Source organism: Hoplias malabaricus, chromosome 4, assembly GCF_029633855.1.
Source record: "Hoplias malabaricus isolate fHopMal1 chromosome 4, fHopMal1.hap1, whole genome shotgun sequence".
NCBI classification, from domain to species: Eukaryota; Metazoa; Chordata; class Actinopteri; order Characiformes; family Erythrinidae; genus Hoplias; species Hoplias malabaricus.
Window position 1 is genome coordinate 2,167,501 of NC_089803.1, and position 16,179 is coordinate 2,183,679.

General features: G+C 42.7%; 2 protein-coding genes across 2 annotated transcripts in view; one reads left to right on the forward strand and one right to left on the reverse strand.

Moving 5' to 3' along the window:
* LOC136694219 (zinc finger protein 850-like) overlaps positions 1 to 16,179 on the reverse strand; it is a 517,486-nt gene that overhangs the window by 463,403 nt on the left and 37,904 nt on the right. The gene's annotated exons all lie outside the window — the stretch shown is intronic.
* Positions 10,511 to 12,587, forward strand: LOC136694015 (zinc finger protein 502-like). The gene has a single exon (XM_066667354.1). It carries the CDS (start codon positions 10,511 to 10,513, stop codon positions 11,621 to 11,623), a length of 1,113 nt encoding a protein of 370 aa, XP_066523451.1. The 3' UTR covers positions 11,624 to 12,587.

The following is a 16,179-nucleotide window of genomic DNA, read 5'->3' on the forward strand; positions in this document are numbered from 1 at the left end:
TAAACTCATCCCTCAACATTGGATATGTACCAAAACCCCTGAAACTAGCAGTAATCAAACCAATTATTAAAAAACCCAATCTTGACCCTCTTGTACTCGCAAACTACAGGCCAATATCAAACCTCCCTTTTATTGCTAAGATTCTAGAAAAAGTCGTGTCACAGCAGTTGTGCTCTTATCTACAAAACAATGACATTCATGACATTTTTCAATCTGGATTTAGACCAAATCACAGCACAGAAACGGCTCTAACAGGAGTAACTAATGACTTACTCCTTTCACATGATAAGGGCTATATCTCTATTCTGGTGCTGCTTGACCTTAGTGCAGCATTTGATACCATAGATCATGTGATGCTTCTTGATAGGCTGGAAAATCTGGTAGGAATAAAAGGATCTGCCTTCTCTTGGTTCAGATCTTATTTATCCGATCGTTATCAATTTGTTTATCTGAATAATAAATCCTCTAATCATACTTTAGTTAAATATGGTGTTCCACAAGGATCAGTGCTTGGCCCTGTATTGTTCACACTCCACATGCTGCCACTGGGTCGACTAATCCGTAAGCATGGGATTCAATTCCACTGTTATGCTGATGACACACAACTGTATATATCAGCCAAACCCAATGATGTTGCTTGTCTACGTAAAATAACAGAATGTCTAACTGAAATTAAAGACTGGATGATGCAAAATTTTCTCATGTTAAATTCTGATAAAACTGAGGTCTTGTTACTAGGTACAGATACTCAGATACATTCACTCAGAAATGCTGCTATTAATCTTGATAATTCAACAGTAAAACACAATGCCATCATTAAAAACTTAGGGGTAGCCTTTGATTCAACTCTCACATTTGATACCCACATATCCACTACAGTCAAAACCGCCTTCTTCCACCTACGCAATATTGCCAAAATTCGGCATATTTTATCATTAAAAGATGCAGAGAAACTAGTGCATGCTTTTATAACTTCACGTCTAGACTACTGCAATGCGCTCCTGGCAGGGAGCACGTGCAAAGCGTTACACAAGCTTCAGTTCAAAATGCAGCAGCCAGGGTGCTCACTAGAGCTAGAAAATTCGAACATATCACCCCAGTTCTCTTGTCCCTACACTGGCTACCTGTAACATTTCGCATTGACTATAAAATACTCCTCTTAGCTTATAAATCTCTAAATGGTTTAGGCCCGCAGTATCTTACTGAACTTCTCATACCTTATCGCCCGTCACGTACACTTCGTTCACAGGATGCCCATCTACTCTTTGTTCCTCGCTTTAAGAAAAACACAGCAGGAGGAAGAGCCTTTTCTCACAAAGCTCCTCAACTCTGGAATAGCCTCCGGTTACTGTTCGGGGCTCAGACACACTCTCAATCTTTAAATCTAGATTAAAAACCTACCTTTTCAAACAAGCTTTTGGTTAATCACTCACTTTGAGGTTACTCCTTCTATATTGGTGTTCGGGCTGGTTTTCATATTATCACTGTTCTGTATTAACCCTGTCATATCACCATAGCTACAGCATTCTTAGTTAGCTTTGTAGTAACCGCCAACACGCTGTCTGTCGCTGGGTTCTCTTGCCTGACCAGTGGAAGCTTTTTTCGCAGGACAAATTTCCCCGTTCTTTACCATGACCCTACTAACCTCTGTGTTTTTATTTGTTCCCTTTGTCTGGCTTTCTTTCTCCTGTCTCTCTCTCATGCTTTGAGATGTCCTGCTGTTCTCCAGGTGTTGCCCTGATCCAGCCCCTGTGTCCTGTACAAGATCCTGGCCTTGTCTCATCTACACTATCATGCTTGGCCATGCTGTTTTATCTCAGATTAACTCTGCACCTAATTTTAACTCACACAGAATCCCTGATCACCTTCTCCTTCATCAGACTCATACATCACTAATATCATCATCCTCATCATTTTTTTTGTTGCTTCTCCATCATCACTAATATACTACATTTATATTACTATAACCCCGTCATCGGTCATCATTTCACTTTTACTTCTGTTCTCTGTTGTTTCTCCGGTGTCGACCTGAGGAGGATGGGTTCCCCGTATGAGTCTTGGTTCCTTCCAAGGTTTCTTCCTCGTGTGCTGAGGGAGTTTTTCCTTGCCACTGTTGCCCCTGGCTCGCTCATAGGAGGCTTGGACCCAGATCTCTGTAAAGCTGTTTGTGACGACTTTTTGTTGTGAAAAGCGCTATATAAATAAAATTTGATTGATTGATTGATGACTGACCTAGTTCACTGTAGAGGGAGTGAGGAGCTGTGTGTGTACAGTGTAGTTATGACTGATGTAGTTCACTGTAGAGGGAGTGAGGAGCTGTGTGTGTACAGTGTAGTTTATGACTGATGTAGTACACTGTAGAGGGAGCGAGGAGCTGTGTGTGTACAGTGTAGTTTGTGACTGATGAAGTTCACTGTAGAGGGAGTGAGGAGCTGTGTGTGTACAGTGTAGTTATGACTGATGTAGTTCACTGTAGAGGGAGCGAGGAGCTGTGTGTGTACAGTGTAGTTTGTGACTGATGTAGTTCACTGTAGAGGGAGCGAGGAGCTGTGTGTGTACAGTGTAGTTTGTGACTGATGTAGTTCACTGTAGAGGGAGAGAGGAGCTGTGTGTGTATAGTGTAGTTTGTGACTGATGTAGTTCACTGTAGAGGGAGCGAGGAGCTGTGTGTGTACAGTGTAGTTTGTGACTGATGTAGTTCACTGTAGAGGGAGCGAGGAGCTGTGTGTGTGTACAGTGTAGTTTGTGACTGATGTAGTTCACTGTAGAGGGAGCGAGGAGCTGTGTGTGTACAGTGTAGTTTGTGACTGATGTAGTTCACTGTAGAGGGAGTGAGGATCTGTGTGAGTTTCAGACAGAGACAGACGCTGTTTGACATCAGCGTTTCAGAAAAGATGAGTTTTCCTCGTCCACACGAGAACAGAGACAGTGGTGTCTTCACAAACCTTCACCTTGGAGAGCGTTTAGAAAACCTCTGTTTTCAGTTAGTGACGTACAATGCTGTGTTCCTGTGATGGGAGGAAAACACAGACACAAACCTTTGTTTAAAAATAAACAGATCTGTGTGGACGGGCCTGAGGTTTATAGAATATGATTGATGTTAAAATTCTAGGTGAACACATACAATATTGTGCCTCTCACACAGAAACCTTGTTTATTTGCTGAGGTTGTATTTCCTCTGGCAGTGGAAAGTGTAGAGACACACACAGAGGTTCACACACACACCTCTGTGTAAATAGAAGAACAACAGCTGACACGGCATCTACTGCTGAATCACAAACACTGAATCCTGGCTCCCTCAGCATCCACAGAGGAGGACGAGAAGGGGACACACTGTACCATTCTGCTGATGGACGTAGGACAGTGGTCCCGAACAAGTCTGAGTGGAGGATCAATGTGATCCTCTGGAACAAGACGCAGTCTGCTGGATGCTCTCAGTCTCAGTGTTTTTACTGATTTATTTTATTAACCCCGTGGAGGAGCTCTACTCTGGAGGTGGAAGGTTTCTGATCACAGACACACACTCAGACCACCTGCTGACTGCTGTGGACGCAGCGTGTGAGGACGTCAGCGCAGACGCCTGCAGAACCTGGAGAAGACGTTCCCACAGAGTCTTTCCTTCAAGGGGTGTGTCTCCGTTCTGATGTGGGTGAGAATGTGGGGCCAGACAGACAGGAACATCAGGAGGAGTAGAAAGACTGAGCTGGAATTCTCCAGACTGCACTGTGTGGATACTTTTCTCTAAGGCCTGCTTTCTATCGGACTGTAATCTGTCTTTGTACATTTCTGATTCCTCATTATTTCCTTGTAGAGAAACAGTCTTGTCTTTCTCTTCTGTGTCACAGTGACACGCTCCACCAACAAATCACAGCACACAGTAAAAGCAGGACTGTGAATCCTGTTCAGTCTCTCCATCACTCTCCCATGTACAGTAGTGTGTTATTGATACTGTTCACACTGAGGGTCCACACTGCACACACACAGCACTGATGTATCCAGCACATTTCTAAGTGTTCTGACCGTCTTCCTAACCAGTGACTTTCTGCTGCCACTGACCTCTTCACCGACATGAACTCTTAATCTGGGACATGAGCGAAGGGTTTAGAGGAAGTTACAGCCATCGTCTGCTGCTGTTTGTACTCACTGTTCTCCAAAAGTCACTCGCTGTAGTCAAGATGTTAAAGATGATTCTAGAGAGGGGGTTGGATCTCTGCGTGACGACTGGCGAGCGGACGTGGCGAGTTGAATGGCGACAGAGCTCGCCAGTTCCTCGCCAGTTTTATTAGTGGCGTACAATTCGCCAGCGGTTCTTCGTCAGTTTTATCAGTGGTCTCAACTGCATCAGCGGCTCTCGCCGGTTTTATTAGTGATCTCTCGCCAGCTTTATTGGTGATTTCAACTGAACCAGTGGTTCTCCGCCAGTTCCTCGCCAGTTTTATCGGCGTTCTCTCGCCAGTTTTATTAGAGATCTCAACTGCATCAGCGGCTCTCCGCCAGTTCCTCGAAAGTTTTATCAGTGTTCTCTCGCTAGTTTTATCAGTGTTCTCTCGCTAGTTTTATCAGATGTTCTCTCGCCAGTTTTATCAGTGTTCTCTCACCAGTTTTATCAGTGTTCTCTCGCCAGTTTTATCAGTGTTCTCTCACCAGTTTTATCAGTGTTCTCTCACCAGTTTTATCAGTGTTCTCTCGCCAGTTTTATCAGTGTTCTCTCACCAGTTTTATCAGTGTTCTCTCGCCAGTTTTATCAGTGTTCTCTCGCCAGTTTTATCAGTGACATTGTTTTTGGCATATCAGCTACGTTGCTGACTCAGTTAATCAAGGTAAATACAAGAATAAAAACAGATAAAAACTCTACAATGTTGCCAATTCAATGAATATAAAATAAAATGACTGGCTATGATGTACTGGTCTGTTGCCGTTCAGAGGGCATTGACAGATTTCCCCCTAACCATAACCTTCCACTCACTGGTATCCACCTATTTACTGTTCTCCGGCCTGTATGTCCTTCCCACTTGGCGGTCAAACCATCCAATCAGAAATTACCTTTGTAATTTGATGTTTCTGATTGGCTGAATCTGAGGCACTTTGTAATGGCTGTAAGTGTGTAGCGAGCGCGCTGGTCAAAGACATCACGCGCTCAGAAACCTTCTTGCTCCCTCAAAAATATCCGCGCGCGCGCACAAACCTTCTTGCTCATTCGAAATATCCGCGCGCGTGCAGAATTGTGGCCATAGTCACATTGCTGAACAATAATAAGAAAGCAATTTTTAATGTTTCTAAATTTTACAGAACTGGCAATATCAATATAATGGTATTTAAACAGCGGAGAGCCGCTGCTTCAGTTGAGATCACCAATAAAACTGGCGAGAGATCACTAATAAAACTGGCGAGAGATCACTAATAAAACTGGCGAGGAACTGGCGAGCTCTGTCGCCACTCAACTCGCCACTTCCGCTCGCCAGTCGCCACGCAGAGATCCAACTCCTACTGTGATTCTAGAAATGCTCCAAAGACGGAGATAAACTGGAGCTGCTGTGAACGATGGTGGAGTGAGACTCCAAACCTGGAATGAACCGTCCTCTGAAGTGCACACTGCTGTTGTGTACGTCATCACTGAGGTGTCCCCCAGGGTCTTAAAGGGTGAGGGTTTCCTCACAACAGTGGAGAGAACTGAAGATGTGGAGCTCACACTGGAACATGAGCGTCTCAGTCTCAGTCCAAAACGTCCTGTGATCGAGGGCCAAATGGTAGCTGTGAGATTGACCTGAAATGGAAGTGTTACCTTCACAAACAGCTGCGCAGGTGTTGGGGAAAAAGCAGTTTATTATTGTGTGTTTGGGTTTATTTTGTGGTGGAGCTTGTGTGGTTTTGGGTGTTTAAATTATTGAGTGTTATTGTGTTAATGTGTGAATGTTATTGGTGGTGGGCTGTATATTTGTTTTTTATTGTTTTTGGTTCTTTTTCATACATTGCTTGCCTCCTGCTGTTACCTCCAATTGCAGACTTGACCAATAGGGAACGACTCCTCGCTCGGTTAAATGAACTGACTTTGGGAGGAGGAGACTTTTGTTTTTAAGCAGTTGGAGTACACCGTAAGAAAGAGCGGAAAGGAGCGAGGGAAGGCAGGAGAGAACGGAGAGGCAATAACGACGGAACCTTACACAGCGTGAGGAGCTAGTGCTTAGCTGTAGGAAACGGAGGAAAGGGGCTGGACTTGGCGTAGCGGCGGAGTGAGCTGGGGAATTGAACCATTGTGAGCGATGTGAACAACGGAGCAGCTGCCTGACCGAGTGAGAGTGGAACTGCTGACGCTTGGAGACGCGAGGCGGGGAGCGCCCAGACGCCCACATCCAAGGCGAGACGCTGCAGACTGCGGGGCTGGTTATGATCAGCCTCGGAACGGTCCCAGAGAGCAAAAGTATGTTGAATCAACGTTTATTTTTTCATCGTCTTAATGGTTGAATCAGCACTGATCTCCGAGGTCAGAATTAATGTATTTGTGCACATTGATTTTATGTTGATTTCATATTGGTTCCACGTTATGATGAATTTACAACACAACACCAACATAAAATCAACCATTCCTTATGATTGATTTATGGTTGCTTTTGGTTTAATGAACATTGAATCAGTGCCAAGTGGCTTACATTAATTCAACCATAGGCTGTGGTTATCATCAAGAACTGTGAATTTAATAAGATGCAGTTTTAATGTAATAACATACTTAAAAACATCAGAAACTGTGATTACACTCCCCATAAAAGAGAATGCTACAAACTGTCAGTTTTGTGTGTGATAATGTGCATATATAAGACAAATAAGAACCTCAAAGTGTAAAAAAATAAATACAATTCAGGTAGTGTAAAAAACCTGGACATTTAATTCTTCAGCACACTTAGGCATAAAAAATACTTCAAAGTAACGAAAAAGTCCCATATTCACAAATTCATTGTCTGAATTATTGGGTGCAAGGCAGAAACACACCCTGGAGGGGCGTCAATCCTTCACAGCACGACACACATTCACACCTACGGACACTTGAGTCTCCAATCCACCTTCCAACGTGTGTTTTTGGACCGTGGGAGGAAACCGGAGCACCCGGAGAAAAAAGTCCCACATGTAAAAGTAAAATATCTTTTCTGACTCTCCCAAGAAATGTGACGGACTCTCCTTCTCATATGTGTGTTATGTAAATATATGCATAAAAGTATTTATAAACAAATATTTCAATAAAATATTATTTAAAATATCATTAAATATATTATGTATTGCAGTGGCGGATGCTGGTCTTTCAAGGAGGGGAAGCTCAATTTTGGCCTACATCATAAAATGTGTCGGTTTATTTATACGTAAATTCTACCCTCCGTTCCTTTTTAAGAAAATGATCTGTGACCCTGTCGTACCAACAAGGCGTCTTTTCCAGGGACTTGACTAGTGTCCTCTCAATGGCCAGCAGAGCTAGGCTGCTGAAACGGCCTTGGCCCATGTGAAGTGTGTCCGCCTGTGAGTGCTTTGTGACGGTGGAGGGGCTCAGCAGCACCCGCTGGTCAGAAACTGCGATAGAAGTCAGAAAGAGTGATAGAAGTCAGTCCCCAAACACAAGCAGCTACAAAAAAAACCCACCATAAATAGAAGCTCAATTTGTCACTAGTCGTTTTTAACAAAGAAAATACCGCTAAGAGGTTTAAGAAAGTCTCCGGTTCAACTCAGAACAGAATGAAAATGTAATGCTCCCTCGGACCTCTACACCAAAGATCGCTGATTCGCTCATTTCGCTGTCAATCAAAAAGGGATTCAGCCTCAGACAGATCATCCAATCATCATGCAGAAGCTGAGCGTCCGGGCCAGCCGAGGCCAGCCCACTGCCCCATAGACCTCCAGAGACGCTGAGCGTCCGATGGGCGGGACAAAGCCCAGCATTTATCCAATGACTCGTCTCGGTTCGCTGCACTTCGCTGCTTCGCTATTGAACTCACTGTTTAAATCACTGCGGGAATGATTGAGAGGAAAGTCTGTTGTTACCAGTTATAAGAAGCTGATTCTGAACAAAAGTTGAGTTCATATTTATTCAATGACATGTACACACAATAGTATATATTTGATCACTTATTTTTTGACATTTTAGGGGAAGCTGAGCTTCTCTTGCAGTCTTAGAGCAATCGCCTCTGATGTAGTGAACGAAATAAATATATTTGTCACGCCCTCGTCATGTCTGTTTTCCCCGCCATGTGCTCTCTCAGCACATGGCTCTGTTTGTTGTTGTCCATGTCTCCGCCTTTGTTCCGCCTCCTTGTCCGCCGTCCTCGTTATCTGTTTAAGGTGTGTCACGTCTGTTCATGTATTTACGTTCCCTTGTGTCACTTCCTTTCATCGGTCATTTGTTTTGTGTTGTTCCTATTACAAGTCGTGTTGTTCCATTTCCTAGTCGTGTTCTAAAGTCCTAGTCAGTTGTTCCTTGTTTTGTTTCCTCGTTTCATGTTGTTGTTTCTAGTCCTTTCATTTATCAGTCGTCATGTTTACCGCCCCACGATCCTGACAGAATGACTGATCAATATAAGGACGCAGCAAACACAGACAGTCCTTTCGTGAGGTATGCTATTCGCCGGAGGCCATTCCATACAGGCCCCAGAGATCCTGTGCGGTATGTTTTAGAGGCAGCTGCGGAATAGAGTAGCCGGCTTCAGCACATTCACGCCACTGTCGCTCAGCGCCTTCAGGAGGAGTCGACTCGTGACCCTGCGAGCAGCACAAGCTCATGCTTCCGAGGACGTTGCTGCAGGATCCCCTGTCCCTGAGGACGTCATTGCAGGACTGCTTACCGCTGCTGCTCCAGTGTGCGCAGCACCTCCAACAGCTCCTGTCCCTGTGAAGGCGGCGAACCTCGCTGCTCCTGTCTCTGTGAAAGCGGCGAACCCAGCCGCTCCTGTCCCCAAGAAGGCGGCTTCCACGGCTGCTCCTGTCTCTGTGAAAGCGGTGAACCCAGCCGCTCCTGTCCCCGAGAAGGCGGCTTCCACAGTAGCTCCTGTCCCTGAGAAGGCGGCTTCCACACCTGCTCCTGTCTCAGCAAAGGCGGCGTCCCCCGCCTTCGCTGAGACAGTTCCCCGCTTTCACCTCACTGGTGAATTTACTGTGCAATCACAGACCACACTTTCATTATTATTATTATTATTATTATTGAAAATGTTGTGCTCCAACACCCACACTCATTTGTCAGGAGTGTAGAAAAAGCATTTTTCATGCATTTATTTTTGAATATATTGAATAAAATCAATCAGCGTGTGTACTTTGTTTCTTACAGGTCTCTACACTCTGGCACATTGTAAAACTTTTTACAGCAAAGCATCAGCAGACAGAACAGTAGGCATACATATGGAAGTATTTCAGATAGGCAAATTACTTAAAACATCTATTTAATTTCAAATAGCACAAAAATTACATTCTAAAGTTTGAAATGGATAAAGTTTGTTCTTTGAAAAATATTAGGTCATTTTGAATTTGATGCCAACATCAAGTTACAAAATGTTAGGACAGGGGTTTATCAGTGTGTTGCCTCATCTCTTATTTTAATCACACGCTGTAAGCCTCTGGGAACTGAGGAGACTAGTTGTGGTAGTTCTGAAAGGGAACTGTTTTCCGATTCTTGCATGTTATAGGATTTCAGCTGCATATTTTTTCATTTCATAATGCGCCAGTTGTTTTCAGTGGGTATTGGATTTGTTTAGCAGTCATGCTGTTGTAATGCATGCAGAATGTGGATTGGCCTTGTCTTACAAACAAGGCTTTTCCCAGAAATCAATGCCTGAATGGCAGCATGCTGTTTCAAAACTTGTAATTCAGCATTAACGTGTATTCAGAGATGTGCAAGTCACCCATGCCATGTGTATTAATGCATCCTCATACCATCATAAGACACTGCCATTTGAACTGTGTTTATAACAAGCCACTCCTCATCTGCCACTCTGAGCTGACCTGTTACCAGTTAACATTTAAATACCACTTGCACCCCCGCAGCCCTCGTTTTGTGCGTGCCCACCTAAATGTGCCTAAAGGTGTCCAAATTCTTTTATTATACTCAACAAGGGTGTTCGTGAGTGCCCCCTATGTGCAGTTGAGGCGCCTCTCCTGTAAAGTAATCGTTCATTAATTGCAATCGTGGTAAAATGTACAATTAATCGTGATATTGATTTGCACTTATATTGCCCAGCCCTAGATGTTGCTCTATTCCTGCACCATGAGTTGTCAACACTGACTTATTTTTTGCTGTTTCAGTAGCAGTACTTCAGGTGGAACTGACTACAAATTCAGGAGAATATTGGTCACCAACAGGGAGAGAGAGTTTAACTAATTTATCTTTGTTTATTGTCTTCCAGGACAGAAGACCATCTCTTTGGATACATTCTCTGGCTCCTGTTGTTCAAGAAAGTTCCAGAGTTTTTCCACAGGTGCATCAAGAAACATTTCCAAGTGGAATATAACACTGTTGAGATCAGGAGGGATTAAATTTGAGGATATGGAGGACAGAAGCTCCAGTTCTCAGGAAGCATTCTTGGATAATCCCCACACTCACACATCCAACAGGAAATCTCAGACAAGTGAAAACAAGCTGAAAACTTATGACTGTGCAGAGTGTGGGAACACTTTTACTCAAAAAAGTAGTCTCAAAACACACCAGCGCATTCACACAGGAGAGAAACCGTATCACTGTTCAGAGTGTGGGATGAGTTTTACTGAACAGGGTAGTCTCAAAAAACACCAGCGCATTCACACAGGACAGAAACCGTATCACTGTTCAGAGTGTGGGAAGAGTTTTACTGTACAGGGTCATCTCAAAACACACCAGCGCATTCACACAGCAGAGAAACCGTATCACTGTTCAGAATGTGGGAAGAGTTTTACTGAACAGGGTAGTCTCAAAAAACACCAGCGCATTCACACAGGAGAGAAACCATATCACTGTTCAGAGTGTGGGAAGAGTTTTACTCAACAGGGTAGTCTCCAAAAACACCAACGCATTCACACAGGAGAGAAACCGTATCACTGTTCAGAGTGTGGGATGAGTTTTACTGAACAGGGTAGTCTCAAAAAACACCAGCGCATTCACACAGGACAGAAACCGTATCACTGTTCAGAGTGTGGGAAGAGTTTTACTGTACAGGGTCATCTCAAAACACACCAGCGCATTCACACAGCAGAGAAACCGTATCACTGTTCAGAATGTGGGAAGAGTTTTACTGAACAGGGTAGTCTCAAAAAACACCAGCGCATTCACACAGGAGAGAAACCATATCACTGTTCAGAGTGTGGGAAGAGTTTTACTCAACAGGGTAGTCTCCAAAAACACCAACGCATTCACACAGGAGAGAAACCGTATCACTGTTCAGAGTGTGGGAAGGGTTTTACTGTACAGAGTAATCTCAAAACACACCAGCGCATTCACACAGGAGAGAAACCGTATCACTGTTCAGAGTGTGGGAAGAGTTTTACTGAACAGGGTACTCTCCAAAAACACCAGCGCATTCACACAGGAGAGAAACCGTATCACTGTTCAGAGTGTGGGAAGAGTTTTAGTCATCAGAAGTCTGTCTGGAAACATCACTGCGTTCACCCTTCGCCTCTCTATTAATGAGCTTGGACACAGAGCTCTGTGAACAGCCAGCCTCTTTACACAATGATCTTTTGTTTCTTGACCTGTTTGTGTAAGGTGTCAGTGGTCGTTTTTAGGGCAACTGTCAAGTCAGCAGTATTCCCCATGATTGTGTACCCTACGGAACTAGACTGAGAAACCATTTAAAGGCCTTTGCAGATGTTTTGAGTTAATTTGCTGATTAGAGTGTGGCACCAGGTGTCTTCAATATTGAACCTTTTCACAATTTTCTAATTTTCTGAGATACTGAATTTGGGGTTTTCATTAGTTGTCAGTTATAATCATCAAATTAAAAGAAATAAACACTTGAAATATATCAGTCTGTGTGTGAGTATAATATACAAGTTTCACTTTTTGAATGGAATTACTGTAATGAATCCACTTTTTCATGATATTCTAATTTTAAGAGTAGCACCTGTATAGCAATGACAGAGGCTCTATTACCGGTCAGTGAAGCATCACAATAATAAACCTCAGGTGTTTTGTATGTAGTTATGTGCTTTTCCATTGCAGGGGTCTGGCTCTACACGCCTCGCTCGCTTAAAATTTGTTGCTTTTCCACTGGCACATCTCCCTAGGAAAACGGAGCCAGTGAGGACACAAAACCCCATCTCTAACAATTATAGAAGAACTGACAGCTTTCACTGCTGAGTTTCATGAATTTTCGAGTATAAATGACTGGATGGCATGGTTTGATTCATGTTTTGACAAATGGGGAGCATTGGTGTTGAAATTAACTATCATGGTAATAATTTAATTATTAGTGCTGGCAGTAATCAGACGCTGCATTATTCCCTGTGTTAAAAGTCTGATCACCAAAACTATTGAGTGTTCTGTCACCTTCACTATGGTTAGTGAAGAAGTGGACATGTAATCCTCTGGACGAGTTGCCCCTTGAAATGCCTCAGCCAATTTATGCCTCCTTGGACCATGATTCTACTGAGGAGGATGAGTAAATCATTTAATCATTTTATACATTTCATCAATATTTCTTTAACACTCACTCATTTATTCACTCAATTGGTTTACCATTTTATTTTACTTTTGCTCATTTTTCAATGCATGATACCTAGCTAGTCTGAGGATGATGTTATTGTTTGCATTATTATTCCTTTACGTTGGTTTATGATTACGTTGTTCCATATTACATGTTTAATTAATCACAAAAAGGGAGGAATGTGATGGGAAAATGCAATATAACAATACAATGCAATATACTTGACTCTGTGCCTTTATTCCTCTGATTTCTCCTAGGGCCCGAGAATCGGTCTTCCTTCCTGGTTCCACTTAGACTGCCATAACAGAACCGTCCTTTGAAGTACACACTGCTGTTGTGTACGTCATCACTGAGGTGTCCCCCAGGGTCTTAAATGGTGAGGGTTTCCTCAAAACAGTGGAGAGAACTGAAGATATGGAGCTCACACTGGAACATGAGCGTCTCAGTCTCAGTCCAAAACGTCCTGTGATCGAGGGCCAAATGGTAGCTGTGAGATTGACCTGAAATGGAAATGTTACCTTCACAAACAGCTTGTGTGATTTTGGGTGTTTAAATTATTGAGTGTTATTGTGTATTTATACAGTTTTTTTCTGCTTTCTTAAATTATAAACAAATGTAAACTTACAGCAATTTTCTGTAATTAAACATTGCGTTAGTTATTTAAAGCTTTACGTTCATAACTTTTTTCTTTGTAATTTTACAGAAAATCTTATTAATTTTATATTCATGTGTCCTTTTACATTAAAACTTTGCAATTCTGGTTACAAATTTGTTAAACTTGTTTTATTAATACACAATCTTTTTTCTTTTAAAAGAGTACAACACAACACCTCTCATGTTGTGTCTCTGCCAGCAATCAATCAGTGATGTCAGTGAGAAAAATCATATCAATAAATCTGTAAAAAGTAAAAGTAATACAGGCAAAGGCAGGAAAATCATTCATTCATTGTCTGTATCCACTTTTCTAATTCAGGGGTGTGTCCGTGCCCTACCTTGAATTACTGGTCACAAGGCGGGATAACACACTGGAGTTGGCGCCAGTCCTTTACAGGGCAACACACACACTTTTGGGAGGAAATCCACCCAGACACAGGAAGAACACACCAAACTCCTCAGACAGTCACCCGTAGTGGGGCTCGAACCGACAACCCCGGGAGCTGGAGCTGTGTGACTGCGACACTACTTACTGCGTCACTGTGAGGCCCTGGAAAACCATGCATTGCAATAATCTTATGCAGGAAATAGTATAAGTGACATAAATTGTGTATTACGTCCACTAGGGGTTGGACATAATAAAAGTTTATAAATTATTTTTAAAAAAATGGCCTCAGACCAAAGTAACTCTTAAATAAAGTCACCAAAAGAAAGAAACAGATACTGAAGGTAATAATTTATTGTTTTTAGCATTCAATATTGCCTCATGACAGCTTTAAAAGCTTCTTAGAAAACAGGATAAAGCTTGGCCTTGACCAACCTGCTTCCCTAGGTAAGTAACTGTAGCCTTACCAAACTCACAGTTAGCCAGATTTAAAGTCAACGAAGCTTGGTGCAGTCTATCAAACACAGCATAAAGAGTCTTCAAATAACCACTCCACATAGATGAATGGACAACAATATCATCTAGATAGACCTCACAGTCAGAAATCCCCATCAAAACATGTTTCATAAGCCGCTGAAAAGTACTTGGTGCATTCCGGAGGCCAAAGGCCATAACTGTATATTGCAGAAAATTATCTGGTGTGACAAAGGCAGAAACGTCAGCTGCACGAGGAGTCAGAGGTACCTGCCAATAGCCCTTGAGCAAATCTAGTTTTGAAACATGCAGCAGAACCCACTTTGTCAACACAATCCTCCATGCCTGGCAAAGGATAGGAATCAGGTTTTGTTATGGCATTGATTTTCCTATAATCAGTGCAAAAACGCACTGTGCCGTCTGGCGTTGGCACTAGGAGACAGGGAGAACTCCATGCACTGAAACTTAGAACAGCCAACCCATTTTCAAAAAGGTAGTCAACCTCCTCCTGCATAGACTGGTGTTTACTTGGGTTAACCCGATAAGCATGTTGTTTTATAGGAGCATGTTCTCCGACATCAGTATCATGAAACGAACCATTTGTGCGTGAAGGAAGGCCAGAAAATAATGCAGGATACGATTGGATCAATGCAACAACATCTCTCTGAAAATCTTCAGGTAGATGAGACAAAAGTGAACCCAGATTTGTTAAAATCTCTGAATTCTGTAATCGAGCACCAGACACAGGAATGTTAAGGATACCTAAACCATACAGATCAAAATCAGAACCAATTCCATATGGCAGCACAGAAACAGAAGCAGCAGGGTTAGTGGCCGATGTCACCTCAGGGGTGTCTTCATCCCTGCAAACACAGGGCTCCAACATGTTAATATGGCAAACCCTAGATTTACGCTTTCTGTCAGGAGTACAAATAACAATCAGTCTCAATTAATTTAGACTGAACTTCATAAGGGCCAGAAAAACAAGCTTGTAAAGCCGAACCAGGAACAGGTAATAAACAACACTTTATCACTTTGCTGAAAACAACGAGAAACAGCGTTTTTTATCAAAAAGTGTTTTCATTTTCGTCTGAGCAGATGACAAAGAAGCACGAGCTAGATCGCATACATGATGCAAACGCTACGAAATGAACTGACATAATCCAGTACATTACCATTTGAAGTGGCACCAACTCCTTCAGCCATCCACTTTTCTTTTAACAGCTTTAAGGGCCCTCGTGCTGTGTGTGCAAACACCAAATCTGCAGCACTAAACTCCAGACTCTTGAGGAGTCTCACGAACAGTGAACCAAAGCAATGGAAGTCCCTCATCCCAGCCTTTATTTGACTCCAAGCAGTAGGTACGCAACATCGACTTCAATGTTTGATGAAATCTCTCCAGCGCACCTTGACTCTCGGGGTGATAAGCACTAGAAGTCAGATGTTTTATTTCTATTTGGGACAACACCTGCTTGAACAACCGTGACATAAAGTTTGACCCTTGATCAGTTTGTACTATACGTGGAAGCCCAAAAGTAGAGAAAAACTTTATAAGAGCCTTTACTATAGGTTTTGCCTTCAAAGAACGTAATGGCACTGCCTCTGGGAAGCGGGTTGCTGCACACATAGTTGTTGACAGAGAAAGAAAAACAAACACTCCAAAATAACACGGGACGTAACATGTGGCATTGTTTATTAAAAGGTACTTAATTTTATGCCAACACTGTCATAAGAAAAAAACAAACCCAACACCCTGCTTTACTCACTAGTTTAAATGAACAGAGGCTAAAATCTTGTTGCTCACCAAGCTGTGCAGCTCAGTTCTGCGCAGAGAGGAAGCTTTAAAAAGCTGCCAAAAAAGGTTGGTTATTGAGTGAGTTTTCAGCATATGTGCTGTTACTCCAAAAACTAACACGGGACACAGAATGTTTGGAACTGAATGATGATTTATTGCTTGACTGATGACCCTTTAAAGGGACACAATGTTCTTTATTCTTTTCTTTTCAACAGTAAACAAAAATAAGC

Excerpts from the sequence above, each read along its gene's own strand:
- LOC136694015 (XM_066667354.1), top strand. The coding sequence starts at position 10,511 with ATGGAGGACAGAAGCTCCAGTTCTCAGGAAGCATTCTTGGATAATCCC.